General features: G+C 42.4%; 2 protein-coding genes across 2 annotated transcripts; one reads left to right on the top strand and one right to left on the bottom strand.

Moving 5' to 3' along the window:
* On the bottom strand, positions 1-4,491 carry fbxo43 (F-box protein 43). The gene is made up of 6 exons (XM_076148514.1): positions 4,365-4,491; positions 2,358-3,211; positions 1,521-2,234; positions 1,215-1,317; positions 797-976; positions 1-647 (listed from the first exon to the last, which is right to left on the bottom strand). Exons 2-6 carry the CDS (start codon positions 3,152-3,154, stop codon positions 396-398), a joined length of 2,046 nt encoding a protein of 681 aa, XP_076004629.1. The 5' UTR covers positions 3,155-3,211; positions 4,365-4,491; the 3' UTR covers positions 1-395.
* A 1,374-nt stretch (positions 4,492-5,865) lies between these two features.
* On the top strand, positions 5,866-17,140 carry spag1b (sperm associated antigen 1b). The gene is made up of 16 exons (XM_076148439.1): positions 5,866-5,929; positions 6,092-6,204; positions 6,303-6,408; positions 6,793-6,923; positions 7,165-7,271; positions 7,682-7,805; positions 8,117-8,144; positions 8,256-8,851; positions 12,382-12,481; positions 12,971-13,123; positions 13,614-13,771; positions 14,210-14,351; positions 14,597-14,723; positions 14,858-15,019; positions 15,180-15,503; positions 15,636-17,140. The coding sequence occupies exons 2-16, from the start codon at positions 6,120-6,122 to the stop codon at positions 15,762-15,764; spliced, it is 2,472 nt and encodes an 823-aa protein (XP_076004554.1). The 5' UTR covers positions 5,866-5,929; positions 6,092-6,119; the 3' UTR covers positions 15,765-17,140.
* Positions 17,141-18,306: the final 1,166 nt, after the last annotated feature.

The raw sequence follows: 18,306 nt of genomic DNA, 5'->3' as shown, positions 1-18,306 counted from the left end.
CATATTAAAATGCAATTTTATTTTAAAACGGTGTAAAAAATACTGTAGTCATGCATAAACAAAATAATTAAGACATTGGTAAAACTCGAGTCACGGAGGAATATCAAAAACATGCTGCACAGTACATCAGAACTGAGGTTCAGTCAATATGATGAACTGTGTTCCTCCCACAATCATGAAAAAACACACAAATTGTTGAAAAATTAAAAAGGGGGGGTAATATACCGTACACAGATAGACACAAAGACGCATTCATCCACACAGAACATCACAAAATATTTGCAACAGGATCAGTAACCTTGTTGCCAAGCCTTACATTCACATTTAGTTGGGGGGGGGGGGGAAGAGGGTAAAAGTGACTTTGGCATAGCGTATAGAATGCAATTCATTCTCATTCAGAGTCGCCTTAGATTCCGTTTGCTTTGAGCACTTCCTGGTAGAAGAATGTCTTTGTTGCTGCGACGGCCTACAGACTGGCTGCCACACTCTCTGGAACCATGGAAAGCACACAAGCAGGCTGTGCAAAACTGGAAAGCACAGTCAGCTCGGCTACACACACCCTCCCCCTTCACTGAGTGGTACCTTGCAGGATGCTGGCACCGTGGACAAGGCTTGAGGCACTCATCATTAAAGAGGGTTTTGGCAACCTGGAAGGAGAGCAAGACATTTTAACATCTCGACCAAAAGACTAAATATACACGCTTTAAGATTCAGTTTCCTTTAATTTGTGAATAAAACAAGCAAGCAACATCTTCAACTTGTATTTAAGGAAATATCTTCCGACATTGAAACTCACTTCAAGGAACTTCTCTCGTTTGCTACTGCTGCTGGGTTTTAATGGGGTAAAATTGCTTCTTCCTAACTGTGGGGTGCAAAAACTGGATGTCCTGGACTGGGCTTGGACTGACTTGAGTGCCGACCTCTTCACCAGAGTCAGTCTCGTCTGTGCATCAGGAACGTGGATCACATCACCAAGCTGTAACATAACAGTATTAAATTGGAAATATCAGCCATTTCTATCTAGACTGTAATGTATTGACAGGGTTGATGCAAAGTTCATTCACACTGAGCCATGTAAGAAAAAAGAATTTCTAGCCAAATCCCAAGCTTTGAGGCAGACAGCAAAAGCATGAGGCGAAACACCCAAATATTGGCAAACTCATTTGACACGTAGCCGCTGCTTTTAGGAACACTGATGAAGGTGGATGCCCTACCTCAGGAGCAGCAACCACTTCCCTTTGGCGAAGTCTTCTCCTACAGCTGGCCTCCTTGTCTTGTAGGATGATTTTATTCCAGCTCTTACAAACTCGACCAAATCTGTCAAATATGAACATGTGCATCAATAAACATCTATAATCATTCTGGCACCTTTAAATCTGCCTCTTTTCTTTAGGACTCTTTGACTCATCAGCCTGAACTATCTGATCTCTGTTGATTAATGATCAGTCTGTACATGACACTTACCTTCCCAGAAGATAAGATCTCATAGGACCTGTTTGGTGAAACCATTAAATCCTCACCTATAGATTTCCTCAGAGGACAGGTGGCTAATAATGAGAGCCAGGATGTGTCTAAGGTTCCTCTTCTTCAATTCAGTGAGTACATCCACATTCCCCAGGCCAATCTTCCTGCCTATCAGCCCTGACAAAGGCATAGTGGTCCTAAACATCACCCGGGTTTTAGACCAAGCTGTTGCTGAATTCAGCCGCTCCTCCGTGCTTGGGCTCTGGTTGGCAAATATCTGAGCCTTCTGCTGGCACATAGCATGAACAAACTGCAAAGCTGGTGTTAGAGACAGATCAGCTGTGGTTGTCCTCAAGGGGGTGATGTCTTGGTCAGCAGGGGCTATGTTAAGTGGCGTTATGTTTTCTGGTTTGGCTTTGGTCGCTCGATGTGGGGTAAAATTGTCTTGAGTGGCAAAGGACAAACTGTCATCAAAAACGTCATCATCCTTAGAGTGGCTGTGACATTGATGAAGATGCTGATGGTTACGGTCCATCAGGCCACTATCTTTACAAGCCTGGTTAAGATTTCTGTTGTCCTCCTCAGACTGAGAGCCACCTTCTTTAAGTGTAGAGAGCCTGTGCTGACACTGCAGACGTGACCGCCTTTTCACCTCACTTCTAGTGGAGGCAGAGAGCAGCAGCTCCTGGAATGAGCCATCGTGGTCCACTGATGAGTCCTGGGATTTGTCTAGGGTGAGGGAACTGAAACCACTGTCTTCACAGACAGACCTGCGTAAAGTTTAGGAGCAAGTGTTAATAGAAGACACTTTTTTTAATCAGTGTATGAAAAGACTATACAGATTGTTTTCTGAGTTTTAAACATTTTACAAAAATTCTTATACCTGCACTCACCTGTTGTGTTTGGGGGTATGTATGGATGATGGTGTGTCCAACACACTTGTGCTCCCAAAGAGATTATTTGTCCCGTTGTTGTGTGTTTTGGAGTTTTCATTAGATTGAGCAGCTGAGACATTACTCAGGAATGGGGCCTCAGTGGTAAGGTCATCAGAGACAGCAGTGATTTCATTGAGGTCTGTGTCTGAGGCAGTAATCTTACTCTCAAAACAAGGCAGGATGCCATGGTTGTGTTTGCCATCTTCAAGAGTAGAGGTTCTGACCTGAGAGAATAAGAAGCGACGTTTCCTTCCGGACAATGGCACATCGTGCTCAAGTTTTAGAGCCCCCAACATTAGAGTGTGTGGAGAGTCAAATGATTGGTTGAGCCAGTGCTCAGACCCAATCCTGGAGGATTCCGTTTTACTGCTGCATGGTGATGTTTTGCTGACAGTTTTGACATCTTCAGTGGATTTACACAAAAGAAGTCTGCGTCGTAATGAAGCTTCTTTTTTGTGTATTTTAGGAGTTTCACACCAACCAACTGTTGTCTTTGGCCCTCTGACATATTTGTCTGAAAGTCTGGCTGATTCTTTGGTCCTCTCATTCTTGGGGGTCACGGATAACCGGAGGTTCTCCTTAGGCGTTTCCTTTAATTCTTCTAAAGACAATGACTCACGTGGCTCACACTTAATGCCACTGGCCTTCTGTGGGCTATGAAATAAACTTGAGTAGCCACTGTCAGACAATACTCCATAGCAGTGCTGAGCTCTGCAGCTCTTTTGATAGGCATCTGAAGTTGGAGTGCACTGCATTGTCGTGCCCCTGTGTATGGCCACTCGTCTCTGCCCAGGTGTTGGTGGATGATAGACCTACAGGACAACAGAAGTAAAAGAGTGTGAAGTTTAGTTTCAGTGTCTAGTAACTACCTCAGTCTATTTAAAAAAAAAAAAAAAAAAAAAAAAAAAAAAGTTCCCCTTACACATTCCTCCAAAATGCAGACACAGTATATACCATTCAAAGCTTTGGGATCTCCAATGGAGTTTTTAAGACATAATTCAGTGGGTTTGTGTGGAGCAGTATGAGCAGGAGGTCTTTCAAAACGATAACAAGTGACGTACTTGATTATATGGTATTAAAAATTGATGAGAAATTCTGGCTGAACTCGGAATTCTTGCTGTCCGCTCAACATTTGACGTTGTAAATGTTGTATTTTTCAAGGACAGCAACAAAAATAAGTTATTGTTACACAGTTGTCATACAGATAAAATACCTGAAAAGCCTCGTGTCAAATGACAAAGTCTTTCACTATTTTCCGGGTTTGCTTGGTGTAACTACGGCCTCCCCTGCTTCCATCGGGGTTGCTATGAGAGCGCGTGCTGTCACTTTTAATCCCCCCGTCGCACGCCCTCTTTGCTGCCGCTTCTAAGTGAGTTCGGGCCGCCAAAACCTGCAAGCTAACCTGGTGTGCAACCGGTCAACAACACTCTTTAAAACTGACATTTCAAGTGGAAACGGCAACTGGAAAGACATTACACACGATTAAGTCACAGTGCTCCAGATTCTGAATATTATAATTAGCTGCATTCAAGGGTGAAAGGTTGAAAGTGTAAATATTCTCTTGGTCACACAGATATCTTTGTTTGCCAAATGTTACAGTTGGCCTTCACACAAACCTCCAGAATAAATAACAATTATAGATAAATGTGACTCTTTATTTAGTTTTGGAGAGTGGCGTCTAGCTGTTTAAAAGCACGTTTGTTAAATCAGTCCGTATATTACCGCCTATCCAAGTCAAGAAAGTAGCGGGCAGCTAGCTAACGCGGTACAAAAGACAAATTCGGTTCAGTTGTATGCTCCGTTTTTCCATTTTCAAAGGGTAATACAGGAGTATAGTACTGAGTGACTTAAACAAAATTATTAAAACAAGTTGTTGTTGTTTTTTAGATTAAGTATAATACAGCCACTGTTTTTTATAAATTGCAAAAAAAATCAAATCGAAAGTCTAACAGTGAAGACACTCACAAATGAGACTGTGGGCGCTGGCAATGCTGTTTCGTCGAGCCAAAACTCTCGGCTTGCAACCCGGGGTACTATTTCTGTTGTAGGTCCATCTTCGCCAACAGAAGCCTCTCAAACCACGTTTTCAAATTTAGAGCCCGCTGTGATTGCAATGACGCCTTTCCGGCTCGTCACGCGGAAACTTCCGTGTCACGTGTAGTTACCATAGTAACAGGCCAAGCTTTGAGGCGAAAAGCAGCACAGCTATCTTCATTTATCTTTTCTAATTTTGTTGCACAATTTCATGTAAGAAAGGGGCTGTCTGATGTGCTAACTATAGTTACTTTTTTGTTTATTTTTCATAAAACGAACAAAGAACCAGAGCTACGACGCAGTTAGCTGAAGTTCGCTAACAAACGTTAACAGTAACATCAAAGCTGTCTGTTGTGCTGAGTCATCTGAGTATCTTCACAGCCATGCCTACAGAATCAGCTTCTGTTCTGAACCAGCCCACCACCATTGACTACACTGGGACGGTTCCTGTGGAACATCTGGACTATGGCTACATTGAAAAATGTCAAGATGTGAAATACCTGGAGAGGCTCTTGAGTGTACTGAGGTAAATGCTGTGTTTGTGCAGGCAGAACTGTACTTTTCCCCTATGTGATGATTAATCCATGCACCATGGGAAAATGTAAGTACAATAATGATTGTTAAATCAATACATAATGCAAGATAAAACAACATATAAAGTCTAGGCAATCAATCAGTAGTGTCATCAAATCAATCATGCCTGGCATTTATCTGATATGTATAAGACTCATTCAGCTATCAAGAAGCCGGTGTTTTTTTGTTTGATGGTGTGTTAGCAAGATTTGTCAAACAATGTTTAGATCAGTATGAATTTAGAAACCAACTACTGTTTCTTATGAAAACTAAAGCAATCAAATCCTAGTATAATTCTAGTCACTTTTTTCTTTTGTCCACTAAATGATTAAATTCAGATAAGTTTTGTCTTGACCTGAGTTCTCTGCTATTTTATTGTATAATAATGGTCATTTATATTGAAGGTCCGGTGAGGAGGGCATTTTTCCTCACCTAATCCAGTGCTGTGAGAGTCACCTAGAAAAGATGGACCCGAGGAGTCGTGCACTCAGAAAGGAAAACCCAGTGGCCACAGCAGCTAGCCTGCCAAAAGATGAGTGGAGCCAAATTGACCATGAGCTTAGGGTATGCCACACACTATGATATCTCTCTTTCTCTCATGGTTCATCTCACTCTCACTCTTAATGTAGTTGTGACTCTTAAACTGCTTTTTCTTTGTAGAGATGGCAAGAAGAATCCAAAAAGACTGAAACTTCAATAAAACACTCATTGTTTGATGATATGATGAATGAAAATATGCCACCTGTAAGAGGCTCAGATGTCTCTGCTTTACTGCATCAGGTAAAGCTTGAAATTAAGCATAATCTTGTTGTAAAAAAAAAGATTGTGACATCAAGTGTTATTTCATCACAGAATTCAGGTCCAAACAAAAAGACAAATCCCTTAAAGCAAGCTCTCCCAAGGGATTATAAAGAATGGACCAAGTGAGTCATTTTGTGTCTTATTTGATTCAAAACAATCACATCATATCACAAGGACATTATTTTGTATACATCCTTAATTAAATTAATCCACAGTGTTGTTGATGCGGTTCTAGAGCACCTAGTTTTAGAGCTACTGTATCTCATTTTTTCCGGAATTTACAGAATTAATGTGGACAAAGAATGTGAAAGAATGGATGGGAATGGAGCTAAAAGGGATTCATCCACTGCTATAAACACTGGACATGCCAAACTCAAGACTAAAGTGGAAGCATCATGTAATGTATATTCTGCATGGTATCTTGTATTTTCTCCATAATGCCAAGCTTTTGAAATATGACATCATAGTGTGTGTGTGCGTCTGTGTTGCATCCAGTGCTGACGCAGCAGGAAAAGCTCCTTCTGGCAAATCGTGAAAAGGACAAAGGCAACGAAGCTTTCAGAGCAAAGGACTATGAGGAGGCAGTTATGTACTTTTCTAGGTCAGACTATTTATTTAACACATTTATTATATTTTACACCACTGGGGGAAACTGCCATCATCCTGTGTTGAAATGTCTTTTAATGTGTTCATTTTCTGTTTTAGTTTGTATTATCACCTGCTCTTGTTTCCTGTGCTTTACTTTCTGCTTTTGCATTTCCTGTCTTGTGTTTGTTTGACTACATTGACCTGTTTGTGTCTGCACCTGTTTCCCCTTGTCATCAGCGCTGTGTGTGTGTGCGTCCGTGAGTCCGTGCGGCGTGTGTGTCATGTCATTGCTGTAATTGCCAAAGGCTATCTTAATAATTTATATGTACCTCAAAGTATTTGCACATTCAATTGGTTGTAAATAATGTCCTGTTTCATTTTTGGCTTTCCATTATAGGAGCATTTCTGTTATACCAACTGTGGCTGCATACAACAACAGAGCCCAAGCACAGATCCATCTCAGGCACTGGCACAAGGCCATGAAAGACTGTCAGACGGTACTTGAGCTGGAACCAGGCAACATGAAAGGTGCTTTGCTTGCTTGTTTCTTAAATGAAATAATAGAATGCTTTTTGATAGAAACGTGATTGTAATATTGGCCTCATTTCAAATTGCTACCTTAACTCTCACTGCTTAACCCACACCCACCATTTGTTTGTGATCAAGTGTTGCTGCCTCCTAGATCTTGATTGCCTATTAACGCATTGATGTGAGCTATAATTAAAATTGCAGCTGGACAATAAAGTATTTTTTAAATTCTCATTATCAGCCCTACTTCGTCATGCCAATGTGCTCAAGAACATGGGGAATTACCAAATGGCTGCTGAGGACCTGAGGATTGTTCTCAGTAAGGAGCAACAGAACTCTGCAGCCCGTGTAAGTGACCCTAGTGCTTAGGCATGACAGGCAACTGCAATTCTATTCAACTTTATTTATATTGTGCCAAATCACAACAAAAGTGATCTCACGGCACTTTTCACATTCCCCCAAGAGAAAGCACTTTCGTTTTACGGGAAGAAATCTCAAGCAGAACTGGGCTCTAGGTGGGCGGCCATCTGCCGGGAGAGTAAGACACATAGAGATGAACGTGGGAACATATTTAGAGGGGAATCTGAGGATGCATTTTATTTTTAATGGCCATTTTCAGCACCATTTTTACTTCAGTGTCATTTTTAATGTAAGTCTGCAACAGGAAGATGTTTCTTTTAACTGCATGACAATAACAATGATAATGGTTTGTGTTCCTAATTATTTAAAATCATTTTGTGATTAACTTTGTGGTTTAGAAACTTCTGGTTGAAATTGAGATGAAGATGAGGGAGTGCCACCCGCAGCAGCAAAGCAAAGGCAAGAAAATCCTGATCCAAGAAGAAGAAGATGATGGTGATGAGCCTAACACAGAACACACTGGTGAGATTATATGAATACATCCACAATTGACACCCATTCCGCACACACTCAAACCTGCATATAATGATAAAACAAGCCTGTGACATTCATTAATCATTGAATCAATCCTATTGATCTATCTTAATGAGACAGGTTCTGTGTGTAGATACTGTGTATATATTTCAGTGCAGTTCCCTCTGTAGCTGTCTGGGGGAAAGGATTTGCTCTCTAATCCACTCAGTGTAGGTTTAAAATATCTGAGAAAGCTTTTAAGTTTTGGAAATGTAGGGAAGTCATTTTCCTCGCAAGCTGTTGCGTCATCCCCACTGTAGACACAGGAAACCCCCTCTATGCTGCCCAGTGACATTCTACAGGAGTGTGTCTGTGTTTGTCATCCGTCCCACCCCCACCCGCAGTGCTTTCGTAATTCACCACTTAAAACGGCTGCTTCCTGGAACTCCCCCTTTTAAGTTGCTGTGTTGTGCATGTTTTCCAACCCTCCCCCACTACAATGTACGACTGGCTGCTTCCTGTTTCTCTCTCTCGCTCTCTCTCTCTCTCGCTCGCTACCTCGCTCTCTGGCTCTCTACCTCGCTCTCTCGCTCTCTCCCTCTCTCTCGCCCTTCTAGCTCATCCGGTTCAACCCAGCCAGCCTGTGGGAGGGGAGGAGAGCTCGACTGCTCCTGTTGAAAGGAGAGACATGGGTAACGCACAAAAAAAGCCCCACAGCAGAGGGGATGGGAGCCCACACAGTGAGACCAGCAGCAACTCCCACCACAGACATTGGATGAGTAAGGGGGATAAGTACAAAGTCACTCAGGAGTCTCAGGATAAGGTGGTCAATGGAACAGGAAAGAGAGACTCAACTGCTTCGGTTCCGGCTGATCAGAGCAGCACCAGTAAGGGAACTCCAGCTGGTGGAAATGTCAACCTTGATGCCCCCTGTGGAGCCCTGCCGCCTCCTCTGGCCCGGCTAAAGAATGAGGGGAACCTGCTCTTTAAAAATGGACAGTTTGCTGATGCAATGGAGAAATACTCACAAGCCATTGAAGGCTTTACAGACTCAGGTAGGGTTGGACAGTCCTCCTGGTTGATGTAGTTTTCTGCTCTGTTTGGCCGATGGTCATTTATCTGTGTACCCAAAACAAATAGCCTGATATTTCACCAACAGATTGAAAATGAGTGTTTACTATCTCTGTTCAATGAAATGGTGCATCAGAGGTCGTGTTGAGGTCACAATCAGTAATAATGTCAGTAGCGCCTTTTCTGAAACACCGTAGAGTTATATTATATCTGCAACAACAGAAAAAAAAACACAGAAAAATCTCCAATCTGCAAAGAAATCTATCCTGCCGGTAAAACGTTTGGGCTTTGATGCATTTGCTAATCTAACCTCTTGTGTAATGCATCAGAGTGTGGCCGTGGTAGCGTGCATGGGCAGTGTTTCTGTTTTAGCCTCAGCCTGGCTCTAAGCCTCTCAGCTCAGATCTGTCCAGGTCACATGGCTGCTAACCACTCACTGTGAAATTAAATCTGTAGGACTAGGGCTATAAATCTCAAAGGGAGAGAGAGAGAGATGGAGGTGAGCCCCTTGCCAGGCTCACCAATACAAACACACACACACACACAGACCCTCGACAGCACTTGAAAGTGTCGTAAATCATCCAATGTCCATCATTTGATTAATGTAATGGAACCATGTATGCAGCTCTGGCCTCGTCTGACCTTCTTAAATATGAAGTAATAATATCATAATAGCAGTAATAATATTATTTAGGTAGTAAATAATAACACAATAGTAATATTATCATTTAAGTAATACAAATATTTCCCAAAGCAGAATGCTCACTTTAAATCCCCATAATATAAATGGACACACTCATTAAACATTTCCCCAAGCCAGAACATCGTTTACTCTAAAGCACTGGTCTAAAGTGTGTGGCTCACTGGGAATAAGACAAACACTTTTGTCACTGTATGTTTGGATCTGATGAGGTGTGTATGAGGTACAGTCAGGTCCATAAATTGAAGTTTAGTTTAAGAAGAAGTAGAAACTTTATTGGGTCAAATCACACATGCTAACATGAAATTTGTCTTGTGTGCCCCTCTTACACACACACGCTTTTGCAGAGGGGTCATGATATGATCTGGCGCCCCTGGAGCAGCTTTGGGGGTTTGGTGTCTTGCTCAAGGGCACCTCGGCAGTGCCCAAGTCGCCAAGCTGAGTTCCTATGCAGTGGCTCAGTCTGGAGGGTCACTTGGCTGGTAGCCGAAGGGTTGCTGGTTCCAAGTAAGCACACTGGTAGCTGGTGAGTTGCCAGTTTGCCTCCAGAGTAACTGCCGAGATGCACATGAGCAAGGCACCGAACGCACAAACTGCTCCCCCCCTCTGTAATGGGGGGTAATGTAATGTCAGGCGCTTTGGATAAAAGCGTCTGCTAAATGACCGTAATGTAATTTCTATGGTCTGAGCTACTGAGCTACTGCCATAGGGTCTGAGCTACTGATGGGACTCGAACCCACAATCCCTGGCCAGTGCCTTATCCATTAGGCCACTGGGGCTTGATATGGACATTGACACAATTTTCAACATTTTGGTCCACCACAATTTTTTGTAATGAAACAGTCTAGACGTGTGTTCAGCCTGATGATGGCTTGCTTCACTGATAGTGACTCCAGGGACCTCCCATTGAGAGTTGACACCAACAGATTCCAAATGCAAATACCACACTTGAAATGAACTGGAACTAGACCTTTTATCTGCTCCTTCTGAATGAAATAATGAGGCAATAACACCAACCTGGCCATGGAACAGCTGAACAGCCAATTGTCCAATTACTTTTGGTCCCTTAAAAAGGGGGAGGCACATATAGAAATGGTTGTAACTCCTACACCGTTCACCTGATTTGGATGTAAATACCCTTAAATTAAAGCTGATGCACTTAAAGTACATCTATCTATTGTTTCATTTCAAGTCCATTGTGGTGGTGCACAAAGCTTAAATCTTGTCAATGTCCAAATATGTATGGACCCGGAGTGTATATCAAACATATACTGTATGTAATACACATAATAACTAAGCCCATAATAACTTAATAGTAATGAAAAGCTGAGTGAAGCTCCTGTTGGACAAGAGGAGAGAATGGCAAATACAACATGCATGTGAGCAAATATTGAAATGTCTTAAATGTGGGTTGACGAGGTTGCCTTTGATCTTAATCTACTTTCAGTTTTCTGTCCTGGAACCAAATAAGTAATGAAGCATCAAAACAAAGCGAGTGACACATCCACATACGTAGATATACTGTGTGTCTTTTTAGAGACAACAAAGTAGAAATTCTGCCCACTTTGGGTCCCAAATGAGAGGCCATAGTCTGCTGGTTGTTATTTCCCTCATTGTATAGGGTTGTATGTATTGGGTAGAGTTATACAGTTTGTAGACTGTTGAACACTGGTTGTGTTGAACAATGTCAGGAGGAGGAGGAGATTGATCAACTCCTTTCCACAATTCTGCCCACTCCACATTCTTACAGGCTGCTGCTTTAAGACTCTTTCACACATTGCATAAGAATTCTGATCTTTATCTGGATCCATTATCTGGGTGTGTCAAAAGAACATCAGTGTTCCCTCAGGGAGCAATCTAAACCTAAATCTAAACTGTTGTGTCCACACTGCCATTTCTAAGTTCAATGAAATATGTTTTGGTCTTTCTTTTGTTGTCCTGCTCTGTGTCAGGTCAGAGTATAAAATGCCAAATGAAGCCAGATGTAGCCAGCGTCATCTACAACATAGAGGACTTTTTGAAGTCCCTCTTCCTGCCAAGTTCCTCAAATCCTGGTGGACATGCCCACATGTGCAGTTATCCTGACAACAGCTACGCAGACCGATAGTTTCCAATGCATAATGTGTCTATTGATGATTTCGACAGAGTGTCCTCTGTGTGTTCGTTGATTTGGCGAGAAATGAGGAAAAGCCGGGCTGGATCTTCAGATGGGTTTTACTGGAATAAGACTTTTGGACAACACTGGTTCTGACTTTCTCATGCGTCAAAGAAGGACAATCAAATATTCCTGTGCATCCCTATTTATCCCGCTAATACAAGACGTTCCATAGTATTCTAATTCACTGATGACAATGCGTTTTAACTGTTATTTATTGGTCAGCCAGCTTCAAGAGAGGCAGCGCTGAGATTTGAATCTGAAGAATGAACAGTTGTCTGGGGGAGAGTGGAATACTCTTTGTGTGTAAATTAAAGAACAACACTACAGTGTGATTAATCCTTCGGTAACCTCCTTTTGATCTGTCGAAGACCCCCAAACCGAGAGGCTCTTTCCTCCCTTCTGCTGGCCCACAAATGCTGAGGCTTTGATTAGGTGATACAGTGACTCTTCACCTAGTGGCAGATATGTGTTATCAAGCCCTCCTGGAGAGAGAAGCTGCGGATCTCTCTGTTTTATTGCTCATAATAAATGAGCAATCAAACTTGCTGGAGCCAGCCATTTGGTCACTGTAACTATATTAATCTCACTGCATTTACCTTTATATGTTTGACATTATTTGTTATATTCCAACATGTCTTTTGTGTCTTTTTGTGCAGGGATTGATAGTCCAGAAGATTTGTGTATTCTGTATTCTAATAGAGCAGCTTGCTACCTCAAAGATGGCAATTGTCAAGAGTGCATTCTGGACTGCACAAGGTAGGCCCAACAACAACAACAACACTCCCTCAACCGTATCATCTTGAACTTGAGACTTTTGCAATCAAAGCTACACACCACAACCTTTGGCTGTTTATATACTGACCTTGAGTGAGGAGGCATATTAGCTATGGGTGTGAAACCAGATTTCCATTTGTCTCCACTGAGTGTTCCCTCTACAACCCTGCAGGGCTTTTTATATGGAACATTTTGTGATTTATCATTCCACAATACCTGATGACCCTCACTTTAGACATACAATGGACCTCAAGAGATTTTTATTTGTCTTGTTTGAGGTTTTGCTTTGCTTGTTAAAAAGACAAATCAGATCAATGCCAATGATCTGGCATTGACTCTTAAACATAAATAAAGAACGAGAGGCACAATTTACATTCAGTGAGTCCCACATACACATACATTGCACTCTATGACAGCAGATTCTGCACTGGATGTGCGCTCATGTCTATTACATTTCCTAATACCTAACAGAGCCCTGGAGCTGCAGCCTTTCTCCCTCAAGCCCCTCCTGCGCAGAGCCATGGCATACGAGTCCCTGGAGCGCTACCACAAGGCCTACGTGGATTACAAGACTGTCCTGCAGATAAACATCAGTGTGCAGACAGCACATGATAGCGTCAACAGGTATAATCTTTAACCTGTCACTTGGACTGAGAGACTGCAGAACTTCAGGGAGCTCTGGACAGTGCCAGAAAGCCAGGATTTGGAGGAACATTTTACTGGGCATGGCCGCAATTCCGTTTAGGTCAATTCTGCTGTAACATTATCACAGTGCCATGGGTGACAGAAACATGTTTAATACTGAGGGACACATGTTGAACCTGCTGTAGTTGTTTTAGGTCAGAAAAATGAATATAAAGTTGATGTAAAAACACATCTCGCCTGGTTAGTGATCAGCAGATGAAGCAGTTTGAGATTGAAGCTGCTGTTACTGAGTACCAGGAGGCCATGGCTTCAGTTATCACTTCATGTCCATGACAGTACAATCCAGTTTTGCTTGTCTGCCTGTGTTTGACTGTATACAGTCAGGAATGTTGGGGCGTGTGTGTCTGTGTGTTTGTGTGTGTATGTCCATTAGCTTGTGTGTCTGTGACGTCTGCCTGTGCTCCTCTAGGATCACCAAGCTGTTGATAGAGCAGGACGGTCCTAAGTGGAGAGAGAAGCTTCCACAGATTCCCATGGTGCCTATATCAGCTCAGCAGCACCAAAGACAGCAGCCACCCAGCACAGAAGTCCTCCATGACAGAGCAGAGAAGGCTGCCAGAGACGCAGGTGGGACTTTTCAGGGTTATCTCCCAAAATAAACCAATTAACATTACTCAACAGACTCTATCATATGACAGTAGTTGGCTGTCACTCATTCCTGAAGTAGGAGAGAGATGATGAACTTGTCCCCTCAGTTCCCGGAGCCTGACCCTGGCTGCAGCATTTATTTAAGAATGGTAGACGGACTTGCTGGCACCTTTCCCTCCCTCTTTCTCTAATCATTCCACTCTGTCCTCCGTCCACACTGTGATTGATTGCTGCCTTGAGTTTCAGTCAATGGCATTTTTCAACGAGAAATAAAGGACGATCAATTCAACTGCATCTAAAATGATAATGTAGCTTTATTACTCGTGCTTGTAACCCACATACTCAGCTCTGCTGCTCATCCCACAAATTCATGTTCCTCACATATCACCCCTGTCTGTTCTGGTCTGTTTGTTTAAGAAAGGAAAGCAGAAGTCTGTTTTACAACTCTGAAGCAAGAAGGGAATGAGTTTGTGAAGAAAGGCCAGTACCAGGATGCTGTGGGGAAGTACAGTGAATGCCTTAAGATAAAGACAGAAGACTGTGCAATCTACACAAACAGGTGAGGGAGCCACTGTCACCTCAGCAGCATCTTACACTTCACCTTTCTGTAGTCACTGGCTTGGGCTCGAGCAGGTTCCTGATCTGTGTGTGTGTGTCTGTGTGTGTCTGTGTGTGTGTGTGTGTGTGTGTGTGTGTGTGTGTGTGTGTGTGTGTGTGTGTGTGTGTGTGTGTGTGTGTGTGTGTGTGTGTGTGTGTGTGTGTGTGTGTGTGTGTGTGTGTGTGTGTGTGTGTGTGTGTAAACAGAGCTCTGTGCTACCTAAAGCTGGAGAGGTTTGCTGAGGCCAAGGAGGAATGTGATATAGCACTAAAGCTGGAACCAAACAACAAGAAGGCCTTCTACAGACGCGCCATGGCCAATAAAGGCCTCAAGGTGAAGAGAGCTGACTCTGAAAGTCTCACATATGTTCACATTCAACAAGAGAGCTACATGGATGGACACAGATTGCAATGCCCTGTCCACATTTGACTGCACACATAAAGGTATGTGTTTTCTCTCTCCATCAGGACTACCTGGGGTGCTGCTCTGATCTCCAGGAGGTGCTGCTGCAGGATCCGAGCGTGCAGGAGGCTGAGCGGGAGCTGGAGGAGGTGACGGCATTGCTCAGACAAAGCTCCGCCGACACCACCTCACCAGCCAAGCCCAGAAAAAATGTACCCATCACAGAGGTAGAACCCATGAACAGATCTTTCAAATCTTCTTTGCCAAAATATACTGTACCTCCACTCAGGCTGTACTTACAGAGCCTTACTGTAAGCTTAGATCCTTTATTCCATAAACTCTGTCCAAACATTTAACACCATCACCTCTATTCATCGTCCTCCTCAGGTTGGAGGAAATGAGCAAACGGCAGCTGTTCCTAATCCAGAGAACTGCGGTGGAAGCCAGGAGTTCACCATCAACCTCCATCCGACCAACGCATATGAGTTTGGCCAGGCTCTGAACGCAGCCCGCTGCAGGGGAGACATGGCAGCCTGTGCTGACCTGTTGTCTTCTACTGACCCAGAGATGCTTCCCCAGTTTCTGAGCACCCAGCTGGATGGACAGACCATCAGCTTCATCGTGAATGCACTGGACACTTACCTTCTGGACAAAGACCCCAATCTGATCTATCAGTTTCTCAGCCACCTGCACACCACTGACAGATTCTCGGTGAGATGACCTGAAAAATGAGCTGAACTGCCTCAATCTCTTTCTCAATTAACACAATGAATATTATTGTTTGGCATATTACCGTTAAAGACTTATCACCACAACCACTCATGACTGTTTCTGTTTGTGCAGGTTGTACTCATGTTACTAGAGAAGGATGAGCGTCAGCAGATGACCCAGCTGTTTGAGCATCTGTCTGCTGTGGAGTGCACAGAGTTTACTAGGAATGATGTTCAGAACCTGGCCAACAAATACATCTAATCATCCTCCCCCTGCTCCCTCCTGCATGAGCTACTATACCAGAACAATTCTAAGATCTATGCAAAACGCTGCTCAGGAACTGAGTTCACAAAGGCAGATGCTGAAGAACATAGCAGTGATATGGACTCGTATTCACTTGAATGGTTTCTGCCGGATATGATCTGACTGCTGTATGTTTGACGGTATACAGAATATATATTTTCTCTCCAAAACATTTTGCTATGCAGATGTAATTTTGTACAACCACTAACTATTTCCATTTGACTACAGGCAGGTAGTGCGATATGAGGCGCTTTTCACTTTCAGCATATTCATTAAGTTGGGTCCAATGTACAATTTTGTGTAATGCTTTCCCCTACAGACAGCTCAATGTGTTCAGGAAAGGCTTGTGTTCCGAGCTTAACTTGGTCCATTCGGTTCTTGAAAAGGATACCAGTCAGCTGAGATCACAAAGGCTCTAGAAAACTTCAGTGGTAAAACTGTGGTAAAACTGTTCAGTCATGAAAAGAGTTTCCTGCTGAGGTATAACCTGTTACAATAACATCTATAATCTTACATGTATGGACAAAAACTATTTTCCACAAAAGACTGTGGTAATTTGAGCACTGCTCTGCTGTACCTTCCTGTTCCTGTTCCACTAGAGTTGAGCCTGTTTGTCTCATGTTGTCTCTATGTATGTATGTCTTAATGTTTTAGAACCAGGGAGAGAAAATACAACTTTCTTTGTGACGTTGATTTGGCAATGTATTTTGTTGTTCAATGTTGGTGTTTGTGTTGTGTCCCATAGGAGTGGCATGACATCATTCACACTATTTCTTTAACAAATGAGCCTGTCAGACATACTGTATCTACATATTCAGCAGCATTCATGTGGACACAATGGCCTTGAAGTTCTGGTTAGTTGGTAAATGGTTAAATTCACTAATATATTAGATTTGATTTCAGTAGTACTACTACAAAATGCTACATGGCTTGAACTCATGTACACTAAACCAACATTATATATTTATTTACTCACTTGCAGGCGGTCTTGTCGTGTTGTCACAGATAGTTCAATGACCAAACCCGCTTCTCTTCTGGCTGTATTTAGACCTACTCGTTTGGAGCAATTATTCTGAAGCCGGGAGTGTTTACCTCCCGAGATCTGTGTCAGTTTTCAAGCATAGCACTTGTTTCAAAATTTTGGACCACTAGTGGTGTGAGCACAAATCCAATCAAGGATTGTTTGGAAACATTATTCCGAATCGGAACAAAGCAAACAAACTCCAGGTTTGAAAACAGCTGGCTGTTTCAGACCTGGCCCGTTTGGAGCACTTGTTCCAAAACCTTAACCATATACTGTATGCTGTAATAAAAGAGCTTGGTGATGATGCCTACACCTGGAAAGATTTACTCAAGCTTACCGGATGTGTCTTAAGAAGAGAAATAGTTGGTGAGCTAAAGACACCCCTTTACCAAAAGGTAAAGGGGTGTCTTTAGCTGATGTGTCCTTTGTTCAGACATATGAAAACATTGTTTTCCAGATGTAGCCTTGACATTTGCTCCTAAACAATGAATTGTTGGTATACTGAACCAATCAAATCATCAATCATAAATCATAAATCAATGAGACGATAGTTTTGTCGAGGCAAAGAAGAAAACTTTCAAGGACAATTCTGACCAATCACAAAATAGTCTGCAAGAGCAAGCAAGTTCTGAGCCACTGATAAATGTTTAAGAATGAATCCAACCTGGGACTGTTTGTAAACATAATTGCCTGAATCAGAACAAAGCAATCTAACTACAGGTCTGAATAAAGCCTAGAATAAACATGAAAGGGAACCAGCTGTTTCTTATTATTATACATAATAAAAGTATTGCTAATAACACCACATGACAGAAGATTGCAGTTATGTTTGTATGGCAAACCTTGAGGCTCTTTAACCACAAATCAAAAGGCCAAACAGACTGGGGCCTCTTTGTTATCAGGAAGAATCTTAATCTTCTAATTACTATTATTATTATTATCATAGCATCTTTTCCTTAACTTGCACATTGGCCTACGGGGAGGCCGACTCTCCAGATGGGGAAGACTATGGAAGTTTCAGTTGGAGCTTCTTACCTTTCTGGACATTTTTCAGGCTCATAGTGATTTCTACTATGGCAGACCAGTGCAGAAATTGTTGGGGAATCTTTCATCGAGCAAATTGTCGGAAAAACTGATAAACAGCACTTAAGATCAAATTCTGTAAGAGACGCTCAATAGCGCCCCCTGTTCATTTTGTGACTGGATAGTCGTAGTAGTATTTAGGATCTTTTTTCCTCAAAATATCCAATAATAGGAGATCAATTCTGTTATGACTTCAGAGGAAATTGTAAAATTACACAATCCGTGAAGCAAAATTTCCCCTTTTTCATATACTGTTCAACATCTGTCAGCGTGACTCTGGATCACTGACATTATAGGCCTTATAATTATTTTCAAATTCATGAAAAAAATTACGTCACAATGACATCATGAAAGGCAACATTAATCCCATCACATAAATAAACACAAAAGCGG

Source organism: Genypterus blacodes, unplaced genomic scaffold (genome assembly GCF_046128005.1).
Source record: "Genypterus blacodes isolate CSIRO-AG114 ecotype Tasmania unplaced genomic scaffold, CSIRO-AGI_Gbla_v1 ptg000040l_1, whole genome shotgun sequence".
NCBI lineage: Eukaryota > Metazoa > Chordata > Actinopteri > Ophidiiformes > Ophidiidae > Genypterus > Genypterus blacodes.
The sequence above is the reverse complement of the archived record's forward strand: the minus strand, read 5'-3'. Positions and strand labels throughout refer to the sequence as shown.

Bases quoted from the DNA above. Each gene is read 5' to 3' on its own strand.
- fbxo43 (XM_076148514.1), bottom strand. From the start codon at position 3,154: ATGCAGTGCACTCCAACTTCAGATGCCTATCAAAAGAGCTGCAGAGCT. The intron at 977-1,214 runs GTAGGGCATCCA...GTTATGTTACAG, and splicing joins AAGTGGTTGCTGCTCCTGAG to CTTGGTGATGTGATCCACGT. The intron at 648-796 runs GTGAGTTTCAAT...CTCTCCTTCCAG, and splicing joins AACGAGAGAAGTTCCTTGAA to GTTGCCAAAACCCTCTTTAA.
- spag1b (XM_076148439.1), top strand. From the start codon at position 6,120: ATGGATGGGAATGGAGCTAAAAGGGATTCATCCACTGCTATAAACACT. The intron at 6,409-6,792 runs GTCAGACTATTT...TTTCCATTATAG, and splicing joins GCAGTTATGTACTTTTCTAG to GAGCATTTCTGTTATACCAA. The intron at 13,124-13,613 runs GTATAATCTTTA...GTGCTCCTCTAG, and splicing joins GCACATGATAGCGTCAACAG to GATCACCAAGCTGTTGATAG.